The 20,821-nt window shown below is 41.8% G+C and overlaps 2 protein-coding genes across 3 annotated transcripts in view; one reads left to right on the forward strand and one right to left on the reverse strand.

Annotated features, from left to right (window-relative positions):
• Positions 1 to 266: 266 nt before the first annotated feature.
• LOC102060678 (uncharacterized) lies at positions 267 to 4,696 on the forward strand. 2 transcript variants are annotated; one of them, XM_026791170.2, is made up of 4 exons: positions 267 to 744; positions 1,398 to 1,451; positions 2,929 to 2,988; positions 3,198 to 4,696. In XM_026791170.2, exons 1-4 carry the CDS (start codon positions 742 to 744, stop codon positions 3,657 to 3,659), a joined length of 579 nt encoding a protein of 192 aa, XP_026646971.2. In that variant the 5' UTR covers positions 267 to 741; the 3' UTR covers positions 3,660 to 4,696. The 2 variants fall into 2 exon arrangements, 1 of the variants encoding a protein (XP_026646971.2); XR_012580693.1 differs by lacking the exon at positions 1,398 to 1,451.
• A 2,000-nt stretch (positions 4,697 to 6,696) lies between these two features.
• Positions 6,697 to 20,821, reverse strand: part of DYNC1H1 (dynein cytoplasmic 1 heavy chain 1) — a 44,851-nt gene continuing 30,726 nt past the window's right edge. The window contains exons 53-78 of the mRNA XM_005483227.4: positions 20,486 to 20,603; positions 19,176 to 19,391; positions 18,421 to 18,633; positions 18,104 to 18,231; positions 17,530 to 17,683; positions 16,657 to 16,803; positions 16,424 to 16,574; positions 15,983 to 16,236; positions 15,698 to 15,832; positions 15,509 to 15,603; positions 15,242 to 15,416; positions 14,327 to 14,402; positions 13,183 to 13,343; positions 12,844 to 12,955; positions 12,701 to 12,761; positions 12,218 to 12,341; positions 11,779 to 11,892; positions 11,324 to 11,494; positions 10,960 to 11,177; positions 10,663 to 10,766; positions 10,074 to 10,285; positions 9,471 to 9,624; positions 8,531 to 8,673; positions 7,974 to 8,142; positions 7,487 to 7,614; positions 6,697 to 7,072 (exon numbers count right to left, since the gene is read on the reverse strand). Coding sequence (XP_005483284.1) covers positions 6,944 to 7,072; positions 7,487 to 7,614; positions 7,974 to 8,142; positions 8,531 to 8,673; positions 9,471 to 9,624; positions 10,074 to 10,285; positions 10,663 to 10,766; positions 10,960 to 11,177; positions 11,324 to 11,494; positions 11,779 to 11,892; positions 12,218 to 12,341; positions 12,701 to 12,761; positions 12,844 to 12,955; positions 13,183 to 13,343; positions 14,327 to 14,402; positions 15,242 to 15,416; positions 15,509 to 15,603; positions 15,698 to 15,832; positions 15,983 to 16,236; positions 16,424 to 16,574; positions 16,657 to 16,803; positions 17,530 to 17,683; positions 18,104 to 18,231; positions 18,421 to 18,633; positions 19,176 to 19,391; positions 20,486 to 20,603 — 3,862 coding nt within the window. The 3' untranslated portion in view covers positions 6,697 to 6,943. The remainder of the gene's footprint in view (positions 7,073 to 7,486; positions 7,615 to 7,973; positions 8,143 to 8,530; positions 8,674 to 9,470; positions 9,625 to 10,073; positions 10,286 to 10,662; positions 10,767 to 10,959; positions 11,178 to 11,323; positions 11,495 to 11,778; positions 11,893 to 12,217; positions 12,342 to 12,700; positions 12,762 to 12,843; positions 12,956 to 13,182; positions 13,344 to 14,326; positions 14,403 to 15,241; positions 15,417 to 15,508; positions 15,604 to 15,697; positions 15,833 to 15,982; positions 16,237 to 16,423; positions 16,575 to 16,656; positions 16,804 to 17,529; positions 17,684 to 18,103; positions 18,232 to 18,420; positions 18,634 to 19,175; positions 19,392 to 20,485; positions 20,604 to 20,821) is intronic.

Raw genomic sequence — 20,821 nt, forward strand, 5'->3', positions numbered from 1 at the left:
GCTGAAGCCTTGCAGCGGCACAAAGGATTTTCCTTCACGGAACGGTTTCACTCCCGAGTTTTGCTGCCCAATTCGTGCTCGGCAGGAGCAGCTCCAGGTGCGGGAGGTTGAGCCGGGCCCGTGTGAGGGCGCAGGGCCCGGCCCATAAAGCGGCAGAGCCGGAGGCGCCGGGGCCGCCATGGCCTCGGCCGGGAGGAGGCAGCGGCGGAGGAGGAGGCGGGAGGCCGGGCGGGACATGGAGGGTACGGGAGGGAGGGAAAGGGAGCCCCGAGCGGGGAAGGGGATGTGGGAGTGCGCAGGGGCTGAATTTTGGCTGCGGGGACCTGGAACAGGCTGATGGCACAGCTTTGCATTTATCCCTCTCTAGTCTGGTTGGGTGTCTTCAGCACAAATACCTCTTTAAGGATTCAGAAAACTTGCAGTGCTTAAAAGAAAAGGAAAAAAAACCTCTATGGTCTGGTATAAGCTTCTATAAAAAAATCATATTTTCCTCATGAATGAAGTCTTGTTGTGGTAGAAGACAGTGGCTGCTTCTAATTTATTTTTAAACAGAAGCTGCCTTTGATTATGTGAAGGACTGATCAGCTTTTCTAGCCTAAAGGGAGTAGCCAAGTCTGGGCATTTTATCTCAGAGAAGGTTTTCTCTAATGTGCTCTCCTATCCTCTGTTTCAGTCGATGCTCAGGAAAAGGAGGATTCTGTTAAAAGCCCAGACTGTGTGGAAAGACTGGCACGAAAATACATGGTAACTTTTAAAATTGCTACTTTCTTTACCTATCTGGTAAAAGACAATTCAGAAAGTGTTTGTTGGTTTGCCCTTGGCCTGATGGTGCAGCTGCCTCGACTGGAAAAGATTGCATGAAGAACAGGTGTGGATAAATTAATTTAAATGGGAGGGATGGAGGTAATTCCTCCTCTTCAGTGCTACCCTCTGGGGACGAGGGGAGCTCTTTGTTTGTAAGGTCTCTTTCGAAGCAAGAGCTTTAGAAAAAATGAGGGTGTTATCAGTCATTCATCTGCAGTTACATTTCTGAGCTGTAGGGTTACCAACTGCAAAGAAACAAACAGAACCACAGTGCAAACTAAAAAATGTTTTGTAAAGTTACTCACAAGGCTGGAGTAACCATTGTTAGCAAGTGCAAGGCGTGCTCTGGACTGCTTCCCTTTGTGGTTTTGGGGTGAGGAGTGATGAGAGAGGCTTCTGTTTTCCCCTTATGTCACACTTGCACAACCCAACCAGCATCACAACTGTGGGATATTTGGGAAGACAAGCTGGCTTCAGATGGGGAAGCTCTGGAGAAACCCAGCACCCACAGCTGGTACCAGAACTTAGGCTTCAGCCTGAAGCTGCAGTAACTTCTACTTTGAGTGGAATTTCTTTCCTTTCCTCCTCTGCAGCAGAAGTGCACAGTGGAGTCAAGCACAGAGTCTGAGTCTGAATGCAGGGCAGAGGTAAGGACTGACTGCAGTGTCTGATGCTGAAGTGATTCCCCGATGTGCATCCAACCCTTCCTTCAGCCTCCAAGGCATGTTGTGGGGTTGTTGATTTTGTGCCTGGAAAAAACCCAAAACTACCTCGAACCCAATACTCCCCTTTCCACGAGGCTCTTTCTTACAACTGTTACTAGCTTTATAAAAGTTGATTCTAGGGGGATGAGGCAGGAGAGAGTGTTTTAGGCAGACACCTGCTAAGAAAATGCTGACCTGAGCTGTTACTGGTGGTTAACTTTCAGCAGCTCTGGGTGGAGAGCCTCTGCCTTCTGACTGTCCCCTTTGGAGGATATAAAGAGCAGCTCTGTTGCTGTGGCAGTTAGTTATGGATATTGGTAGCTTCTTAAACATTGTTCTGCCAAACCAGTGTGTTTAGTGCTGATGAAAAAAGGCCTGATGCTGGAGTGGAGAACAAAACACTTAATTTGTGGGTAAAACTCTGGAACTGATGCTCACTGCTGGTCTGTGTTTCACTGTGCTCTGTGACTTGGAGAAACTGCCTGCCACCACTTCACCTTCCAGACAGGTCAGGGCAAGGCTGGAGTTGCCTGCTCTCCTGTGAGAACCAGGCTGGAAGTGCAGCTGTGTGATGGCTGGGCAGGGTGAAGGGGGGCTTGCACAGTCCCAGCCTGAACAGAGCTGGCTGCTCTCACCAAGGCTGCTGAGGCAGGACCCAGGATAATTTCTGTGCTCTTGGGAGAAGCAGAAGGGCTTTGTGGGGGTGTCTCTGTCCTTGAAGCAGCACAAGAATACAAGGTCACAAACGGGTACGGACTTCAGCTCCTCTGATAAAGCCTTTGGCTCCCAATTCCTGAGCCTTGCTTTGTCTCAGCTGTGCTCAGTTCTCCTCCTTCCCACTGGAAGCAGCACTGACTGGTGGGGTGTACTCTGAACACCTGTGGTGGATCCTTTTCAAGAACTTTCCCCCTTTCCTTGCTGTTAACTTCTTTTCCTTTGTGAGACTTGGTACCTGGGGTTTGCTTTCTAAAGGGAGTCTCCCTACATGTTTTTTTTTTGGTTTTTTTTTTTTTTTAATTATTATTTTTTATTAATTAACAGGCCCAGACTCTTAGCACTATTTCAGGATTTCAAATCATCCCCATGTGAAAGAACAGAAAGGGACCTGAGTGGGAGGGAAGGTCTCTAAACTGTATCTGACTACTATTATTTAAGTGCTGGTTTGGTTTATTTTTCTGGTGGCATGTAATTACTCACTGTTCTCCTTAGGGCAATGCTTTAAGTGCACTAAGACTTACCCCAGCTCTATTTTAGGTTAACTTTACCAAGCTTTTAAAAGTTAGACTGAGACACACTTTTTATTCTTTTAGCAAAGTGATAATCTGGCTTCCTCCTCTCTAAGATTTCCACCTACTCTGTTTTTCATTTGGTAACTTATGGGAAAGTGCCTTATAAACCTATGTTAACTTCTCTTTAATAGGTTGTGCCTAGCCCACTTGCTGGAGGACCCAAGAAAGCAAAGGAATCCAGGGGACTACAGGTAGGTTTTGGTATTACACCGTTCTTGGTGTAGCATCCAAAAACTAAAACAGAGGTAGGGAGTGTGTGGATAAACAGAAAAGCTTCCACAGTAACTCTGTGACTTAGGTTGAAAGGGATTTTAAACTCCATTTTATGTTGCATCTTGTTTGGGTTTTTTTTTTTTAGGGACAAATAATCATCCACCATGTTTAGAGATGTTTATTTTAGTTTTCAGATCCTTATGATGGTGATTCAGAAGATGCATCTGTTCACACTGACTGTGGTATGAAGGATGCACCATGGATAAACAGTGCCTCACAAGCAGTGCCTCTGGAGGATGCTGCTACTTCAGAAGATGAAGAATCCTTCCCTAATCCCCCAAATGTCAGAGAAATCCAGGCAGTAAACGACTGCAGAGCAGCCCTGGAGCCTCCTGGCCTGGAGCAGCATCTGTGGCAATCACGGGAGCCGCCTCCAGGCTCAGAAGGCTTCACCCCACAGAGGGCTGTTAACCCTTCAGCCCCCGCGGAGCTCCCTGCAGCCCCGGCTGCCACTGCTCCACCGCCCCTGCTCGCAGCTCACTGTGATGGCACAATGGCCAAGCAGCCCATGATTAAAAGAAAACACGAGATTCCTGCCACAGAGAGTGCTAGTGAAAAACTGAAGAGAAAGAAATTCCGTGCAACTTAATCTAAGGGAAGAATAAATCATTGGACAGACTGTTCTGAAAAGGAAGGATCGTTCTGCTAGAGATTTCTGCAGGGTGTACCTGAACTAATGAGGCTGCCTCAAGCCTGTTACAAATGCACTGCACTGTACAGCAAGCTCTGAGATCCACCTGAAAAACCGAACCAAACAAGCTGTGTGGCAATTCCAGTGGAAACTAGCAAAGGTACATCCACAGCATGACAGAGAAGCTCGGTGCCCAGGTCCTCTGGGAGCAGCAGCCCCAGCTCCTGTGTGCAGCACCTGGAGGCAGCTGCTGCTCAGTTTCAGTGTAATTTCACCAACACTGCCAAGGGTTTGTGAGCAGGAAATGAAGAATGGCCCCTTGGCTGCAATTATCTTCCAACAGCTATGTCTTGTCTGGCACCTGCTTCAGGTCTTGTCTGGCTCCTGCTGTGTCTGACCTCCCTCGAGTGGTGAACGACACAGGCTTGACTCCCAACAGCTGAACTGCATCACGCTGAACTGACTGCAGCTACTGGCAACCCAGCATTTATTTTCTCCTTCAAAGGGGAGAAATTGCCTAGTTGCTGTTAACACAGCTGCTCCTTCCTTGTTTGACCAATGTTTTGGGCAGTTTCTGTGTAGCTGCCAGAAAAGTGTTTACAATGTGATGTGGAACACATGAGCTCAGAGCTGCTTAGTGAAAGCAATCACTGAGGAGCTGCAGGAATGGTGCCCACAGATGGGAGGCCAGTTAGGGAGCACATCTGTCTCTCTGATCTCCCTTTCCTGTGTGGTAATTTCTTTTATCAGGTTTAGAATCTGGGTAGTCCATTTGTGTGGGAGGGAAACTACTAACTATGAAAGTATAATGATGGCTTGAAAGATGTTAGTACCAGCAACTTGTGGAAGCATTTGTTTTGTACAACTGGCAGAGATTTTTAGTTTCCAGGTTCTTTCATAGGATGGAAAGCCACTCAAAATGTTATTTAACTGCTAACATTGCACCCTTCCACCTGTGTATTTATTTTATTAAAGTATCTTTTCTTTCATCCTTATTATCTCAGCTGGGAATGGTTTTTAATCAGCTTGGAACACATGTGGTTGAACAGTAAGTTTCAAAGGCCTTTGCCCCAAGACAGAAGCTACTGTGGTTGCCCCTTGACTTGTCCAGAGGCAAAGACTGCTGCAGTGAAAACTGTGAAGTGAATTGAAAAAACCCCAAACAAACCAACAACCAACCACTTGTAGCTATAGATTGGTGTGTACTGCAGCTAGGCTACAGCTCTCTCTGGAAGGAAGATGTGTGAAAAGCTTAAGAATACAATATTGTGAGGCAGCCTCATTTTAAGTCCTAGCTATCAGACACCCTAGCTGTGAGCCCCATCAGCTGAGGCCAAATAAAACTGAACCCCCTGACTTTGAAACTGCAGCCAAAACCCCCAAACTCACCGAAAGAGATTTCATTAAAAGCAGCTGTTTCACACAGCATGGAAAAAACACAACAGGAGAGGAAAGAAGTGGAAAGGTAAGCCACACAGGACAGTATCTACTCATTGCAATATGTTTACTCAGTATGAGAATCCAGAGGTGGATTAACTCGTGGCCTGAAATTGTACCTTTTGTTAATTCAGGCCTAATGCAGAAGCTAACATAAAAGAGCAGAAGAGTTTGGGAAGCTCAAGCTCTAGGATAGTTGAGACTCTTGATCTCCCCATCAGTGTTTGCCAATAGGTGGAACTGGTTTGGGCAGAGTTTTAACAGTAGCTGTAAGTGGTAGCACAGCCCAGGTCCATGAGCTGGGCACAAAGAGCAGCTGCTGGAAGGAAGGTGCATGTTCAGTGCCATGCTCCTGATTTAAGCTAACACTTATACTGCAGCTGGTACCCAGAGCATGCTGCTTTCCTTCTGTACAATGTAATTGAAACTATGCTGGAGGCAGTGATACCAGTTCCAACATATTCTGGTGCTGGAAAGCAAAGTCTCTCATAGAGGCTGAGACAAAGCAAAGGCATTATGGCTACACCTCATCACCTCATCTTGGATCAGGATGCATGTAGTTCTTATCTCTGTTCCTCACAACTGGGTAAGAACTGCACAAGGACTATTAAACTGCACGTGATTCACTGGTCTGGGATTCACACTTTGTAAAGTTACAAAACCAGGACAGTTTAATCTCAGGGATTAACTTTGCAAAACAGTATGGACAGGGCAGACAGCAGAATTCTGTTTCAGTAAACAGCAAGCTCTGACCAAAACAAGTATGTGAGGCAGGCTGAGATAGCAGTTTTTCTTCCCAGTCCAGGCTTGTACTATGGAACCCTTATCACAGAAAAATACTGGAGCTGATCAAAGTCACTGCTTTCATAGGAGCAACTGGGGAGGAAGGAGCTCCCAAGATTTCTGTTTTCAGATTACAAAGCTGTGTACCCACATTCTTCATAGATGCCTTTGAACACTTGACTTCAGCCACTGTCAGAGAGGACAGCTGTGCTGAGAGGATGGTCAGAAAGGTAGAAATGCTGAGCCAACAAATTCAGGATCAGAAAAAGCAAGCAAATGCCCAAACCATTACAGCAACCCAAGCAAATAGCAGGAACTCTCAGCTTTCCTGATTTAGTAATGGTTGGTCACATGTGAGAGTCTCAAATAATACTGTAACTCCTTGTGTAAGCATTTAATAGCCTCCTCTTGGGTTACTGAGACATAAATCTGGAGACATATTTCTCCACAAATGCAGTTTGAGAAAGAGGAAGCTCTGTGGTCAATAGGACAAGAAAGTTTAGCTCAGGATGCTCCAGCTTCTCAATGCATTGTAGCAGGTTACTTCAAGTCAGACCCAGTCCATTGCAATTAATTAATGCAATGGCCTGAATTGTCACAGTAGATGTCAGGTTTTGTGTATTACTGCACTACAGACTTGCACTCCAAGGTTCCTGTTACTGCAGGTTAGCTTGAAGAGCAATTCATAGTTATTCTCTCAAAAGATCATGGGTATAGGTTTTCCAGACAGAAATCATCACTAAGAATTAGATTAACAGAAATACATGGTCAAAAGTTTTGTTATATATTTTATTTAATATAACATAATCCATCAAATATCACATCTACCAATAACCCTCTAAAAACCTCATTCAATCTTCCTTCAAAGAAATCTCTCTGGCCTATCAGCTTCCCACTGCACCGTCACCTTTCCAGCCAACTTGACACAAATCCATCTGCTAACCTACCCTGATTACAAAAGTACAGGTGAGCACTACATTGAAGACTGACACTACAGCATTAACCAGTGAAAATAGATTTGTTCACTCAGTGCAGAGAACTGCAACACCACGCTCATAGAAGCTGCGGGGATCTTCCTTGGTGGCAATTTCAAAGTCAACGGTGAAAATCAGATCAGCACGAGTGAAGTTCAGATAAACTGGTAAAGTAACCTGGGGAAAAACAAGAATATAGCAGAGTTCTGTAAGACAGCTGAAGAGTGTTACAGGTTTCTCTAACACTATATGATACCAATGAGATGGGAATTCAGTCTCAGACAACTCAGTACTCAAAATATGAGGAAAAACCCCAAGACTTAATAAATTCACAGATGCTGCTATAGATACAAATTTGAGTTTTGACTTGAACAGCACTGAACAGTATTTTTGGATGTCTCTCCTTTTTATCTATCTACAAAGGAAAGACATCTACAAAGTCAGCATCAGGTCTGTTTGCTGCTAGCCCTGAAATCAGATAAGAAGAGTAATTAGAGAACACTAATTTGATTTTTTGTGCCTGGTACAAGTATCCATAAAGCCTTAGGAAAAAACTGCTAGGGATATCTAAATGTTTCCATCAATACTTACAACATTTGCTTTTTTATCAGCGTTTGTCTGCTTGATCCAGCGGAGCTGTGTAATGGGCAGGACAGTTGAAATAGCATTCGAAAGCGACAGCTTGTTGTTACTGCACGTAGCTCCCTGGAGCTTCAGGCCTGCAAATTGCAATGCAGTTCAGAGTTTTAAGAGCTTACATACATCCAAAGGCTGTCTCCTTCTGTGTCATTTAAGGGCTAAGTCCACTAAATGAGAAGTATTTCATAATGCAAAATGAAGAGGTTGTAAGTGATACACTATGCAATAACACTTCAATATATACTGATCCTGGTCTCGAGATTTATTAGCAATTTAAGTACTTCCCTAATAACTAATATCAAACTAATTTGAAAATACTTTCAGAAAGTGTGTATTAACTTTCTCAACAATAGCATCTTTTTCATTTGACATAGCCCATTTAATAAAGAAGCTTCTGAAAACATTTCAGAGCAAGCTCCCTTCCTTCAGCTCAGTTTACCTGTGACTCCAAAGCTGCAGGCATCCAGGACTGCGTTCTGGGTAGTTGTAACATTGACCTCAAGACAGAGCTCTTCAAGGGACCAACTGTTTGCCTGGGCAACATATTGTCTTGTAGCAGTAATATATGCCTCTGGCACAAACAGGCCACCCAGGCACACATGGATGTTCTATTTAAGGAGAAAAAATATATGGGGAAAAAAGTATTTCAGCTGCAATACTAATTAATGACTATTATAAATACTTAAGCAATCTATTTACATTAAAATGTTCCTGCTACTATTGGAACACAGTGTAATTGTTAAGATGCTTTTTGCTCTAAGGCTTTGTCTCCCACTGTTCCACAATACCAATGCTCCCTCTGATCTCTGTGCACAGTTACCCTGCTAAACCTCATCATGCTGTGATCAGGAGATGCTCAGCAGTATTTACAGACATTTCAGAGAACACTGACTCAAGTTCATCGACCGAGGGGCTATTTAGAAGTCCTGATGTGAAGACTCCAGAAAGCAGTTACCCAGCTCCACCAATAACCCTGAGATAGTCAGCACAAAGTACCTTCAGTTCTTTTGCTCCACCAGATGCAGCTGCCTGGGAAATATTCTGGAGCTGTTTAATGCGCTCACTGAAGTCAGACACCCACTGGATAACAGTCATACCAGCTGGCACCGTGTAATGAGACCAGCTACGAGGCAAAATACCTACAAAGATGTGATTAGAATCAAGTTTTGTTCATATACAGGTGGAAATTACACACTATATTAAAACTTTGAAGACCTGGACTGGAATATCAGCCTCTGTTTTAAAAGGCCCTTCAGTAAGTGAAAACACTTTCAAAGATTACAGAGCAAATGGCCTCTAGGTCTGCTTTGTATTTAAAATGCCACCCACTTACAGATACCCCTCAAGAGCAGCTGCAGTTACACACAGCTTTTTACTGCAAGACCCAATCTTCAGCTCTGCATGAACATTTGAGTTCTTTAGAAAAAGCTGAAGAGGCTGAGTATCTGTGTTTCAGAAAATGCTTTTGTTCAAATCACCATGTATTACAACATACAGCATGACTGTGAAAATTCCACATGTACAATCTTTAAATAGAAATTCCAAGAGCTTGAATATTTTATAGGACCAATACTGCTCATATGGTGGTATAAATGGCTTTGTTCTGTCACAAGTCAGAAACTGAGAGAACATATTAAGATTTTAGCCTAGAAATTAAGCTGCTAATATAAATTGTACAAAAAAGCCTAATATATTAAAGATGGACTATTATTATTATAGCCTAAATATTAGGCTATTATCAACCTCAACTTGGAATCTCATATCAAGTCAATTTTATGCTCAAATTTAAGTATTACTTGTGTCAAGTGACAAAGTCTATCCACATTTTTCTACCATTTTTGTTTTTTTTTTTTTTTTAAGCTGTTGACCACAGCAGCCTCTTACAGAGTGCAAGCAGCAAAGAGAGCCCTGGAGGTGCTGGTTAGAACTGCCATACCTTTCACCAGCTCATTTATCAGTGTACGCAAATAGTTGGTTTGTTTCTTTTTCCCTTCACACACTTGAACCACGTCTGCCAGGTCCTGGCGAACATCCTGGAGCAGCTTAGCTCCCATCTTCACCTCTCTCTCAAAGAACCGGAACAGAGGATCCTGATGGTCAAAACATTCCAAGTAAGATGCAGATCAAAGGTCTTGCTGGAAAACGGCTATGAAAAACAACCCCCAAATTCTGAGTGGATGAAGAAGTAACACTCTGACTACAAGCACTGTGGTGCACAAAGTGATTTCAGAAGCTATTTTACAACCAACAATCTCCTCTCCCTTGGAGAAGCAAGAAAGTAGAAGTCCCAGTTGAACAATTAATGCAGACTGCCTGGCTAGACTGTTTGCCATTGCATTTCTTCAAATGCTACCCAAAAGACATAAACCAGGTTTTAGGAGCATTTCAAGAAACCAAGCAGGTCATTACATGGTTATGGCACTCAAAATCAGCATTGACACAGGTTCCATTGACCCCTCAGCAGTGTAGTTGGTACTTCCAAATCACAATGCACCTTGTGCTTTTCCTATGCCCCCATGAAATAAAACATAGTTCTTACTTTAATGTTTTCCACAGTCCGCTTCAGATGGTTTAGAGTTTGTGGGATAAGGTGAAGCCAGTTAGAGGCTGTGGTATGCAGTGTTCTCATCCAGGCTGGGCGTCCATCTGATGTAGAATCAGTTCTTGTCTTCTTCTCAGTTTCTGCATAAGCCAGATCATCCTCATCCTCCAGCATCTGCATCTTCAGCATTTTACTGATCATATCTATGCCTAAAACAGAAGATTTGCTGTTAGGGAAGCAGTGGCATCAAGGTTACAACATCCCACTACAGGTAGGAACCAGGACTTTCCATTACTCCTAGTCTAGACCTAAGATTCAGAACTGCCCAGCTGTAGGTGGCTCCAGAAGCTTACAATAAAGCTTTCCAGGATCAAGATAGGAGCTTGCCATCCGGAAGACTAAATTGAACTGGCTTTTTTTGATCCACAGGCTCCTGGTCAGATTTTGGATTACTCAAAAACCGATTATGTTGAGGGAGAAGAAGTAAGCTATTGACTTTTTAGCAAAACTTGTATTTCTCTTCTGCTTTTTAGTTAAAATGGTGGCCTGGTACTCTATGGAAGACACTGCTAAGTTCTGGATTTACCTTGTGTGGTGAGAAGAACTTTCTCTGCATTATTTGGCAGTCCCAGCCATGATGGTGTTTGTGTATCTGGGAGCATCTCAACCCACTGGACAAACTCTTCACGCCTGCAATGCAGAGTTTTAATATCCATTAAAGGGTTTCCTCTGCTAGAATGCCAAGGTAATGCTTTGCCTGAGACAGATGTTCACACAGCACAGAAATACACGTTATGTGCTTGGTTTTTTTTTCTTTGTGTACAGTTTTCTAATTAAAAAAAAAGTCGTACATAAGAGATCAGGGTAAGGAAAAAAATGATACCTGATTCCATCTGGCATCTGAATATCTTTGTGTCCATCAACCTTGCAAGCCAGTTTGAATTCACTGTCAAAACTTAAGGTGGTGAACAGACGTTCCAAGAACGTGTTTAACAGACGCTGATCAAATTCGTTATCGATACGCCCTCCATAGATAGACTGGGCCATCAGTGTCTTCAGTGCAGACCAGGGGATCTTATCAGGGGAAATGTTCTGGCGACCCTATAATCAGCAGGAAACAATTGTTGAATTGCCAACAGGTTTTTTGTGCCTACTCATTTAACTTCCTTAATTTTTCCAGAACAGACTGTTTCAGTGAAGATCCAAAGTAATGTGTCACCTGTGCCTAAGCACACAACACTACTTGCCTTTGCTGTATCATCCAGCCAGGTATCCACTGTGTCACAGGCAGACCTCAGGTCAGACTCTCCAAACTCGTACTTCTTGGACCAGCCCAAGGGAGCGTAGCGCAGGCGCTCTTGGATGATGGCATGGAACCAGGCAAGGAGGAAATACAAACGAGCACGCTCATTTGGAGACTAGAAGTGGGGAGAAAAAACCAACACAAAACCAAACAACTGTTACTCAAGTGAACTGAATAAACCAAAGCCTGCTAAAAGACTAGAAAGTATCAGATTTAATGCTAGATCGCCACTGAAACTGAATACATTCTACCAACAGAAAAAGCGACTACTACTTTGCTTGGGTGAGGAGAGAAAAAACACTTCAAGTACATCTTAATATCTCAGGTTTTATCATCTAAGGTAAGATTTCAACAAACATGTTCTTCAATTAGTTTCATCAAGACAAACCACAGCCTCACCTTGCACATCCTAGAAACTGGAATGCTGCTGAAGGTCCTCAGCATGTTTGCCTTTACACCAGGAGGAGGCTCAAACACGAAGATCCGACCAGCACGTAACAAATTCACTGGTACCTAGACAAGATCAATAAGCTCAAATCCAGCTGCTTTAGCCTTCATTAAATTAAATCCCAGCAGAGTTTGCATTAGCTTCAAAACCTCATGGTGAGCACATGAAGTACTGCCTTTTTTTTTGGTGATCAGGGGAATCAGCAAAAGGAACAGTATCAAGTTTACAGCTACAGTTCATTCATCAGAAAATAAGATAATAACTGCCCTGACAGGTGTGTTGTCCTTCTTTACTGCAGAAGGCAGTCATGACAGAACCTTCCCTGGGAAGCACTCGTAGCTCTGCAAGCCAGTTACTCAGCAAGATAACCAAATTTTAAATCACTATTACCTTTGGATTAATCTCCATGGTAAGGAAGAGCCTGAAGCAAGCATGGGGTTGCAGGGAATGAAGTTTCTTTTCTAGCTGCATGAGCCAGCCAGGAGCCAGGTGAACGTTCTTTAGCATAACCCATCTGTGAATTTTTGAAACAGAACAAGTGCTTTTTAGTGAACAGCTTATGGATCCTGGCTGAGATCATCACAAAGAGCAACAGAATGTATCAAAGCTACAGATTTTTCTCCCTCTTTTAAACTTGCCTTCTACAAATAATCAGTTACTATGTACTGTAAATGAGTTAACTTTCTTGTTTTGCAGGTACAACCTACTTCTCCTGAAAATATTTAAACAGATGTGCTTGCTATTACAAACTAAAATTCAAAAGATAAGCCTACTCTTTTGTTTTACTCACAGATTTATCTCTTTAACCAATAAACTTCCCCCTTTTACCTTTCCACCAGGCAGCATTCTAGCTGAAAATGAAACAGAACTTACCTTCCAGATTTCACTGCTGTGTTTATTGCTTTATCTGCTTGGTTAAACCCTTCGGCAGAACCTGAAAGACAGAAGGGTTGCTAAATCTCTTCCTGCTAACAATTTCATTTATGCTTAGATGTTGAAATAAGGAATGCTCTTACCAATAGCAATAGAAGTAATCTGTGTGTTCTGCTCAGCTGCAAGGTCTTCAACATGACCACTGGCATCATAACCAGGCACCGAACACATCAGCACAGGGGTATTTGGTTTCACCTGTGCTCCAAGAAGTTGAAAAGGATATGAATCAATCACTAGATAAATATGAGAGTGCAGTAAGCTTAGTGTTTCTTCCCTCTGTACAACTAAAACCATTATGTTACTCTTAGTTTTACTTAAAAAAAAAAAAAATCCACTCATACCAGAGAAGAGAAAGTGGAAGAAATGTTCATTGTGGAACTCAGGCAAGGTGGCCCTAAGCATTTCAAATCCAAGCAGTTTACCTCTGTATCCACAATGTGTGTCAGATCCAAAGGCTGCTCCATAATGGACATGAAAGACTCTCCAAGATTTGTGGAAACAAAGGTATGTGCCATGGCCAGCAAACGATCCGGACGGAAGGCCTGGATCAGAAGCAAGCGATGGATGGCCTGTCCAATGGGAGCTGGAAACAGGAGACAGAATTATGTGGACCCTCCTCTCTTCAATTCTCCATTCAATCTCCCCCCATCTTGTTCTGAAGACTACATATTTAGAAAGTTAATTATCCTTTTGGAAGATCTGATGCAACTTTTTAATTAAATGCTTATATTCTGTTTTCAATTTGACGACTGAAAAAACAATTAACAGCTTCAGCTGGTTAACAAAATCTACAGGCTACAATTACAGACATGAGTGATTTTAATTTCCAGGGACAGCAGATCTTTTCACATCTTCTCACTCATAAAATACTTGACTAGCATGGATACAGTAGATAACCTAGAGCTGCTCCAGTTAATGCTCCAGCAGCTTCAATAAGCAGCTAGTAAAGAAGAGCTTAGAATCCTTAATTTATCAAGTGACAGAAATGAGCATGGAATGATCAAAGACAGCAACACTTCCTGAAGTTACCTTTCAGACAGGGGAGGAACTGAAGGGTAACAGTTACCCTCAAGTCCTCACTCTTAAAAATTACCACTGACAACTAATGTAGCAAGAAGTAACTTCATGCTTAGGTACAACTGCAGGTCTACTAGACCAGCCCTATCCTAAGAAGATCTGTCTTGGAGCTTTTTAGAGTATTGAGAAATCTCCAGATTGGCAATGATTAAGGTTAATCCAAACTATTATGTAATCTAATGAGATTGTAGAATTACATTTCATCCTCAGTGGAAGACCAGATCACAGGTTAAGGTGCAGCAACCAAGTGTTGTAACTACTGCTTAGGACAGTTTGGTTTAAAAAAATCCAGTGAAATCCCAAAAACCCCCAAAACAACCCAGAACCAAACCCACTAGTCTTGAGGTTCTTATACAATCCCAACCTTATGATTTTCTCAACCATTATAGTCCAAAATTAAATTCTACTTTAGAATTGCTTTTAAAATCATAGTAACTACTTAGATCAGTACAGCAGGACTGATATGGACAACAGTGCACATTCACTTACTTGCAGGTTTTTCTTCAGTCCAGAGGTATGGTACAGTCTGCTCTGGGGAACTGCTGTCCAGCCAAATGCAGAATTGCTGTATTGAAAAAAAAAAAGTAAAAAACCTGAAGTTGACTTTCAAGATATCAGAAACATACAGCAAGTGTATGTAAAACTCCAATTACACTTTGCCTATTATCCTATCCTTAGATGTGCCAAATCCTTTCACTGATATGCTTCATTTCACTGATAAGACTCCAGCACACCTGATTCCACAGATCTCTCTCAAGTCCCAGGCCAAGTTATAAGTTATTTTACCCCAGGCTGAACAGTTCGAGAAAAAATAGATGTAGTAAAGAGAATTCAACTTCTAATATAAAAATTAGGCAGGGCAAACCAAACAGGTACTATTTAAGATATGGATATAATTTATGACATAGTTTCACAGTCAAGACAAAGATGTATTACTCTTTGAACACTTCAGTCATGAGAAGGTGCAGTGCTCAGCAGCTGAGTACTATCCAAATTGATTCCACTTAGGCATGTCCAAGAGCCCACCATAATGAAGTTATTTGTGGCTGAAGCTGTTCCCCTCTACTGCATAATTATCACACAATAGTGATGCAGCAAAATATATGCAGTGTCACACCTTCTGCTACCATGGGAAGCAAAGCTGGTCAACCACAATGCCAGAGGCATGGTGAAACTGTTTCTGAATGATAAATGGTGCTGGTATTTACAAGTTTCACAGCTGGGTTAGTAAGGGAAGTACTGAGGGAAGTAAAAACATTCATTTCTACAACTACAACTAGCTAATCTTTAGGACTTCCCTTTCCACAGCAGGAGGGTTTGCTTTTAAGCATGAAGCTTTTCAAGCAGACACCTGAAAAGCTTAACAATAGTGCAGTGGAGAGACAGACCCCAGGCACCACTTACCTCATCAGCTTGAACTTTTGAAACAAGGTCCTTAAATGCAGGAAGGCAGCTCAGCCTCATCATTGCCTCTGTCTGCTCTACAGTCAAACCATTGATTTTGGGGAGAGATGCAGTGTTTAGTACAATCTCCTTCCCTCTCAAGAAGTGCTGGAATTCTGCATCGTATGTGGGCTCCCTAATGTTAAGGGAAAAGAAGACTTCAGCTAGATGCCTTCAAGACAGCCCTCCCTTTTTCAACTACAGTGAAGCAAGGAAGCAAACATTTACCCAATGGTGCCTTTCAGTTTGATACGGGCCAACAACATGGCAAATGTTATGTGGTCCTGGTGCAGCATGCCACGTGCCACTCGGTTGAAGGCCACCTAGGAACAAAACACAGTAATAGTGTAAGAAGCTTTGAACTCTGACCCTTCAAAAATTATTTAAAAATTACATTTATTAATTAAAAAACTGAACCTGAAAGAGATCCTTTGTGATGATTGAGAGACGATGAGTATGGTCTGTAATTCCCTTCAGATTTGGATTCTCATACAAGACATTGTGATAGATGTCCAAGAAAAACTGGAGGGAGTACTGGTACAGGAAATGTATCTGAAAGAGAAAAGAGTTTATTTTTTGTCTCCACAATCTTGCTGTTCGATAACCAACAGAGTAAGCCCACCAAACTGCAATACTGGGCAATGCCTATTTAGCTTTAACCAGTAAACACTCAAAGCTCCTGAGAGGAAGAACTCAACCCACCTGTTTCAGTGACTCCATGGTAAAGTAGATACTGCTGCATGCTGTAGAAAGAGGTAAGTACTGCTGGGAAACAGTTTCTACTTCTTGCATGACAATATCAGTCTCTTCTACTTTTCTGGTGACCTCTGCTGCTTCTCTCTTCAGGTTCTCAAGTGTAGTAATGATGGTGTCATCATCCAGGATACGTCCCTTCACTTCATTAAGTGCCTGGAGTAGGGATTTTTCCAACTGACGTAGGCGCAGCTGAAATTCACCTTAATTAGAAGAAAAAAAAAAGTCATACATACATATTGTACAGATATGTTAAAGAATTATGTGAAATGTGTGTACTTTGCCATTGGGCATCCTGAAAAAAAGAGTATGAAGATAAGAGCACTGTGTGCTCTTAGAGTAAACCCACTGTATTTTAGAACAGGGGGAAGTTAACTTTGGCAAACATACCCTGAAGCTTGAGGAGGTCAGAGCGTTTTTCATCAACATCTGGTCTTTCAGCTTTCAGGACTTCATTCAGACACTGGCTCTGCAAGCTGCTGCGAGTTACGGTGAAGTTCACAAACGTAACACGAGAGCAGAGGTCTGGTGGGAATTCAACCTGTCACAGGAAACATGGAAAAGTTATCTCAGCTCTCCTCACATGCCATTTCTACAAACAGGACTGCTTTTGATTTACTTACTGTTGGATCTCTGGTGGAAAGGAAGATAACGAAGGACGGTGACAAATCAATATCTTGGTCTCCCAGAGTAATCAGAACTCTGCCTCCGGTTCTTCGGACTTCACGATTGAGAACAGGATTCAGAACTGGATCATAGCTCTCCACATCCTAGAAAGACAGGTGTGTTAAGGACTGTTGTTTGCAAATGTCTCAAGCTAAAATTCCCAATCCAACAGGGGCTTAAAATTCTGGTAAGCAAACAATTGGCAGTTGGTTTGGAATAGGGATCACATTCAGAAGGTATCTGCACTTTAGATGTGTAGTTAAGCTACACAGGTACAGAAGAGAAGCATTATTAGTGGCTGCAATTTTGTTAGCTCTACTGCAGGTAAGGCCTACTCTAAACAGCACAAGCAACAGTTACTGATCTTTTCCATACTAAGAAGTGAAAAACATACCCATTTCAAGCAAAAGTCAATTATTCCTATAGCTGCCTATTTCTTCATATTACTGAAATTTCTCCCTGATATTCAGAGTAGATTTAATTCTAGATAACTAACTGTATTAGTTGCCATTGTCTATGACTAGAGAAAGCACATAAAAACAAAGGAACAGATAGGTAGCAAGTCATTTTACAATATGGAAAGATCATTTCGAAATAAAAGAATTTCATCTTGAAATGGTGGAAAAGTAAATACCTTCTTCTGATTTTGTAGCTCACTAATTCTTCTCAGGACTAACACCGCATGTCTCACTAGTTTACTTGTTAAATTGTAAATTGAAAATAAAATTGTTTGCATGTTAGTAACATGCAAGAGAACAATTGCAAACTTTTCTAATACATAGGACAGAATTCAAGAATTTAAATAGCTTCTACACAATCATGCCACTAACCTGAACAAGAAGTGGGTTACCAAATCTCAAGGCACTTTCCAAGTTCTTTCTGAAAGCATCATCCAAGAAGCTTGTACGAGTTATCTTACGGTCTTTATATTCATTCATGATAAACTCTGTAGCTTGCCCAGAGGGATCGATGATCAATGGATACCTTAATCAGTAATAAAACACTTTCATTAGTTAGGTTTTGACTGCAGAGAGTGTCTAAGCAGTTTTATGAATTTACATTGCATTATTAGTCTCACCTCTAAAACCTTGTTTATTCCTTCACTAAACTGAGGCAGGTTCAATGATTAATTTCAGTTTTGAAATATAAGTTTGTATTTGGGCAACAAAACAGCTCAAATATCAAAATAGTTCAAGCCAACTTATTTTAACAGCTAAGCAAAAAAGGCAAGCAAGGGTGGATGAAAGTTTTTATGTTTACACATGGCTGAGAAGCCTTTATGAACATCAGAACATCACACCCCAGTGAAACAGTGCTTTGCAAGAGCTACTGTGATTCAATAGGTGCAAACCCTGCCTACTGCAAGAACACTGCTGAAGAACTTCACATCTAAGAATGAAGCACCTGTTGAAGCGTTTGAGCATGATGGCATTCTCTGTGCACAGGTCATCTGCAGGCAGGGAGCTCGCCTGCCAGCGCAGCCGCTCGTCGGCATTGGAAAGGTACTCGGTCCTTGCGATGTCTGTGCGGAACTGCAGGAAACAAACAAAGTTAATGTTTAACTTGACGTTCTCCAACCAGCTGGTGAAGACATTTTAAGTACATGCAGCTCTACAAAGCTGCAACAGCTTTCTAACAGCTCCATTCTTTATCTAGCAACCCTAAAGTTTAACTCCTGCAGTAAATCAATTCACGGTTAATTGTCATGACTGTATCTTTACCTGGATGTTTGCCTGCTGCAAATGGTGAGACCACGTAGTGAACAGATTCTGACGCATCTGCTGATCAAAGTAGCCAGCGTAGGCAATAAAAGCTCCTGAAAGTAAACAGTCTCCTGCAATAGTGGACATCTGGTTTTTGAAAGTTTCACTTGTCTTCTCCCATCTTTCACGTTCAGCAGAAAGACTCTTCAGAAGAGCTGTGCTACGGTTTACCTAGAAATAAGTGGTGAAGGTAGATTCTTTAGATGATGAAATGTTCTTCTATTACAAGTCTCTCAGAACACTTAAATTCAGACTCAAGGCCCAAGTTAAATTTAAAAGCTCAGAATGAGATAAATTTGGGGCTCTTCAGTGCTAATTTATTAAGTTGTTTCTGTTACCTTGAGGAACTTAGAAATGGTAAGTACTAATAGAGTAGCAGCATACTAATGATGAGACCAAGCACACAGAGAAATCCATACTCCCCTCCTTCAAGTCCAGTTAAGATATTACAATCCCAATACATCCATGTCTGTTTTCAAAGGCTTTCTATATATTTAAAACCTTATGAGAACTGTCTTGTTAATCAAGCAGCAACATGAGTTGGTATTTCTCTAACTCCAGACAGGTTTCTTGAAAAGCCTCATGACACCCAGAGATGAAACAGCTCAAATGCCCTGCACAGCGGAAGCAATCACTCTCAAATTCAAAGAATGATTCAATTTCAGACTGTCAAAGATCAAAGAATGAAAAATTATTGGTATATGGAGTCTTACTTTTGCTTCAACAGCAGCCAAGTCTGCCTTAATAGCTTGAGCCTCCGAAATCAGAACTGCATATTCTTCTTTGTAACGGGCAATACTGGCTTCAAGGTCACGAATCATCTGCTCCACTTCATTTGCTTTCTGCTGGTTGTCTTTGGCATCATCCTCCAGCTTCTGCAGCTCATTGCGTAGAGGTTCCACTCTCTTCAACATGTCAGCATAGTTCAGCTGCAAATGGAAAATAGAACCTGTACACTTTCTAAAATGACAGGTTAACAGGAACCACAGCATTCAGGTATATACTATCAACTGCATCTTTTCAAATTTATGTACTTCTGATCTGTGTAAGAGTTAGTAACTACTTAAGAGAAACTTAGTATTGTTTATCAGTCCCAGGATAGACAATAAGTTTAAACTAAGCACAGAAACATAAGTAACTGTTTTAAGTAACTTAGTTTAAACTAAGCACAGAAACATAAGTAACTGTTTTAAGTAACTTAGTTTAAACTAAGCACAGAAACATAAGTAACTGTTTTAAGTAACTTAGTTTAAACTAAGCACAGAAACATAAGTAACTGCTTTTTGCAAGATCCTTGTACTGCTGCAGATTTACACAAAGTCATTCAAAAGGTTCAGACCCCATTGAGAAGTGCACAGCATTGTTTTACATAAATATTCAATGGGGTGTCCATGCCAGTACTGTTCTAATCTGCCCTTCTCAGCAGTGAAATGAGTAAAGCTAAGCCACAGAACAATTAGGACAGGGCCTGTAGGCAAGATTCAAGTTAAACAGAGTCTCTCCAGATCAAGGCCATTCCAAGCAGGCACAGTTTTAATGAGCCAAGAATTTTGCTCTATTGGAGCACCAACAGGCAAGTAAAACCATTCTTGGGTACCTTGCTTTGGGGGCAAGATTCCCAAAGCCCATTCCTTTAGGAAACGTAAAAGTCTGCCTTGAGTGTGTCCTACTCTGAGGCAAGACAAATGCAGTCTCATTAAGAGGACTGCATTTCATTTTCCACTGGACAACTGCCTTGTCCTGCAGAATGATATCACATATAGAAAGTATCCACCAGTGCTCACTGTAAACCCAAAGTTTTTCAGTGCAGAGGCTGTATCACAACTGGCCAATAATTCTCTGGCATGACACTATATATATATATTCCATTAGCATTCATCTAAACCATCTACCCCATTTCTTTGAAGCAAAATAGCTTGTAATACTCAGCTGAATAAAGGCAAATTCAGAGCCTTTAGACATTGCCATGTGCCTTCTGGCTCACTCTTTTCACCTTGCCTTTGCTTCCTCAAGCTGACTTTACCTGTGCAATTGCCCATTTCACCATAGGTCCACAGGCCAGTGATGCTCTGTTTACAATTTCATAGTTGTAACTTGGATTTGACAGGTAGTTTTTCTTCATCTTCTCCCGGATGGCATCACTGCAAGGGAAAAATTTATACAGACAGCATGAGTACACTATGTCAGCATACAGGTGCTCAGTATCCCTTTGTCTAGCCTGCCTTGCACAGCTGCCAAGAAACATTTCCTGTCAGTTTTGCTGAGTAGTAGCTGGGATGTTCAACATGTTGTTTCAGAAACTACAGCTTAAAGGTGATAAAAAAAACTTATCAATATTTTAAGATTAGTCATTCACAAA

Source organism: Zonotrichia albicollis, chromosome 6 (genome assembly GCF_047830755.1).
Source record: "Zonotrichia albicollis isolate bZonAlb1 chromosome 6, bZonAlb1.hap1, whole genome shotgun sequence".
Lineage (NCBI taxonomy): Eukaryota > Metazoa > Chordata > Aves > Passeriformes > Passerellidae > Zonotrichia > Zonotrichia albicollis.

Bases quoted from the DNA above. Each gene is read 5' to 3' on its own strand.
- LOC102060678 (XM_026791170.2), top strand. The intron at 1,452-2,928 runs GTAAGGACTGAC...TCTCTTTAATAG, and splicing joins AGTCTGAATGCAGGGCAGAG to GTTGTGCCTAGCCCACTTGC. The intron at 2,989-3,197 runs GTAGGTTTTGGT...TGTTTATTTTAG, and splicing joins AGGAATCCAGGGGACTACAG to TTTTCAGATCCTTATGATGG.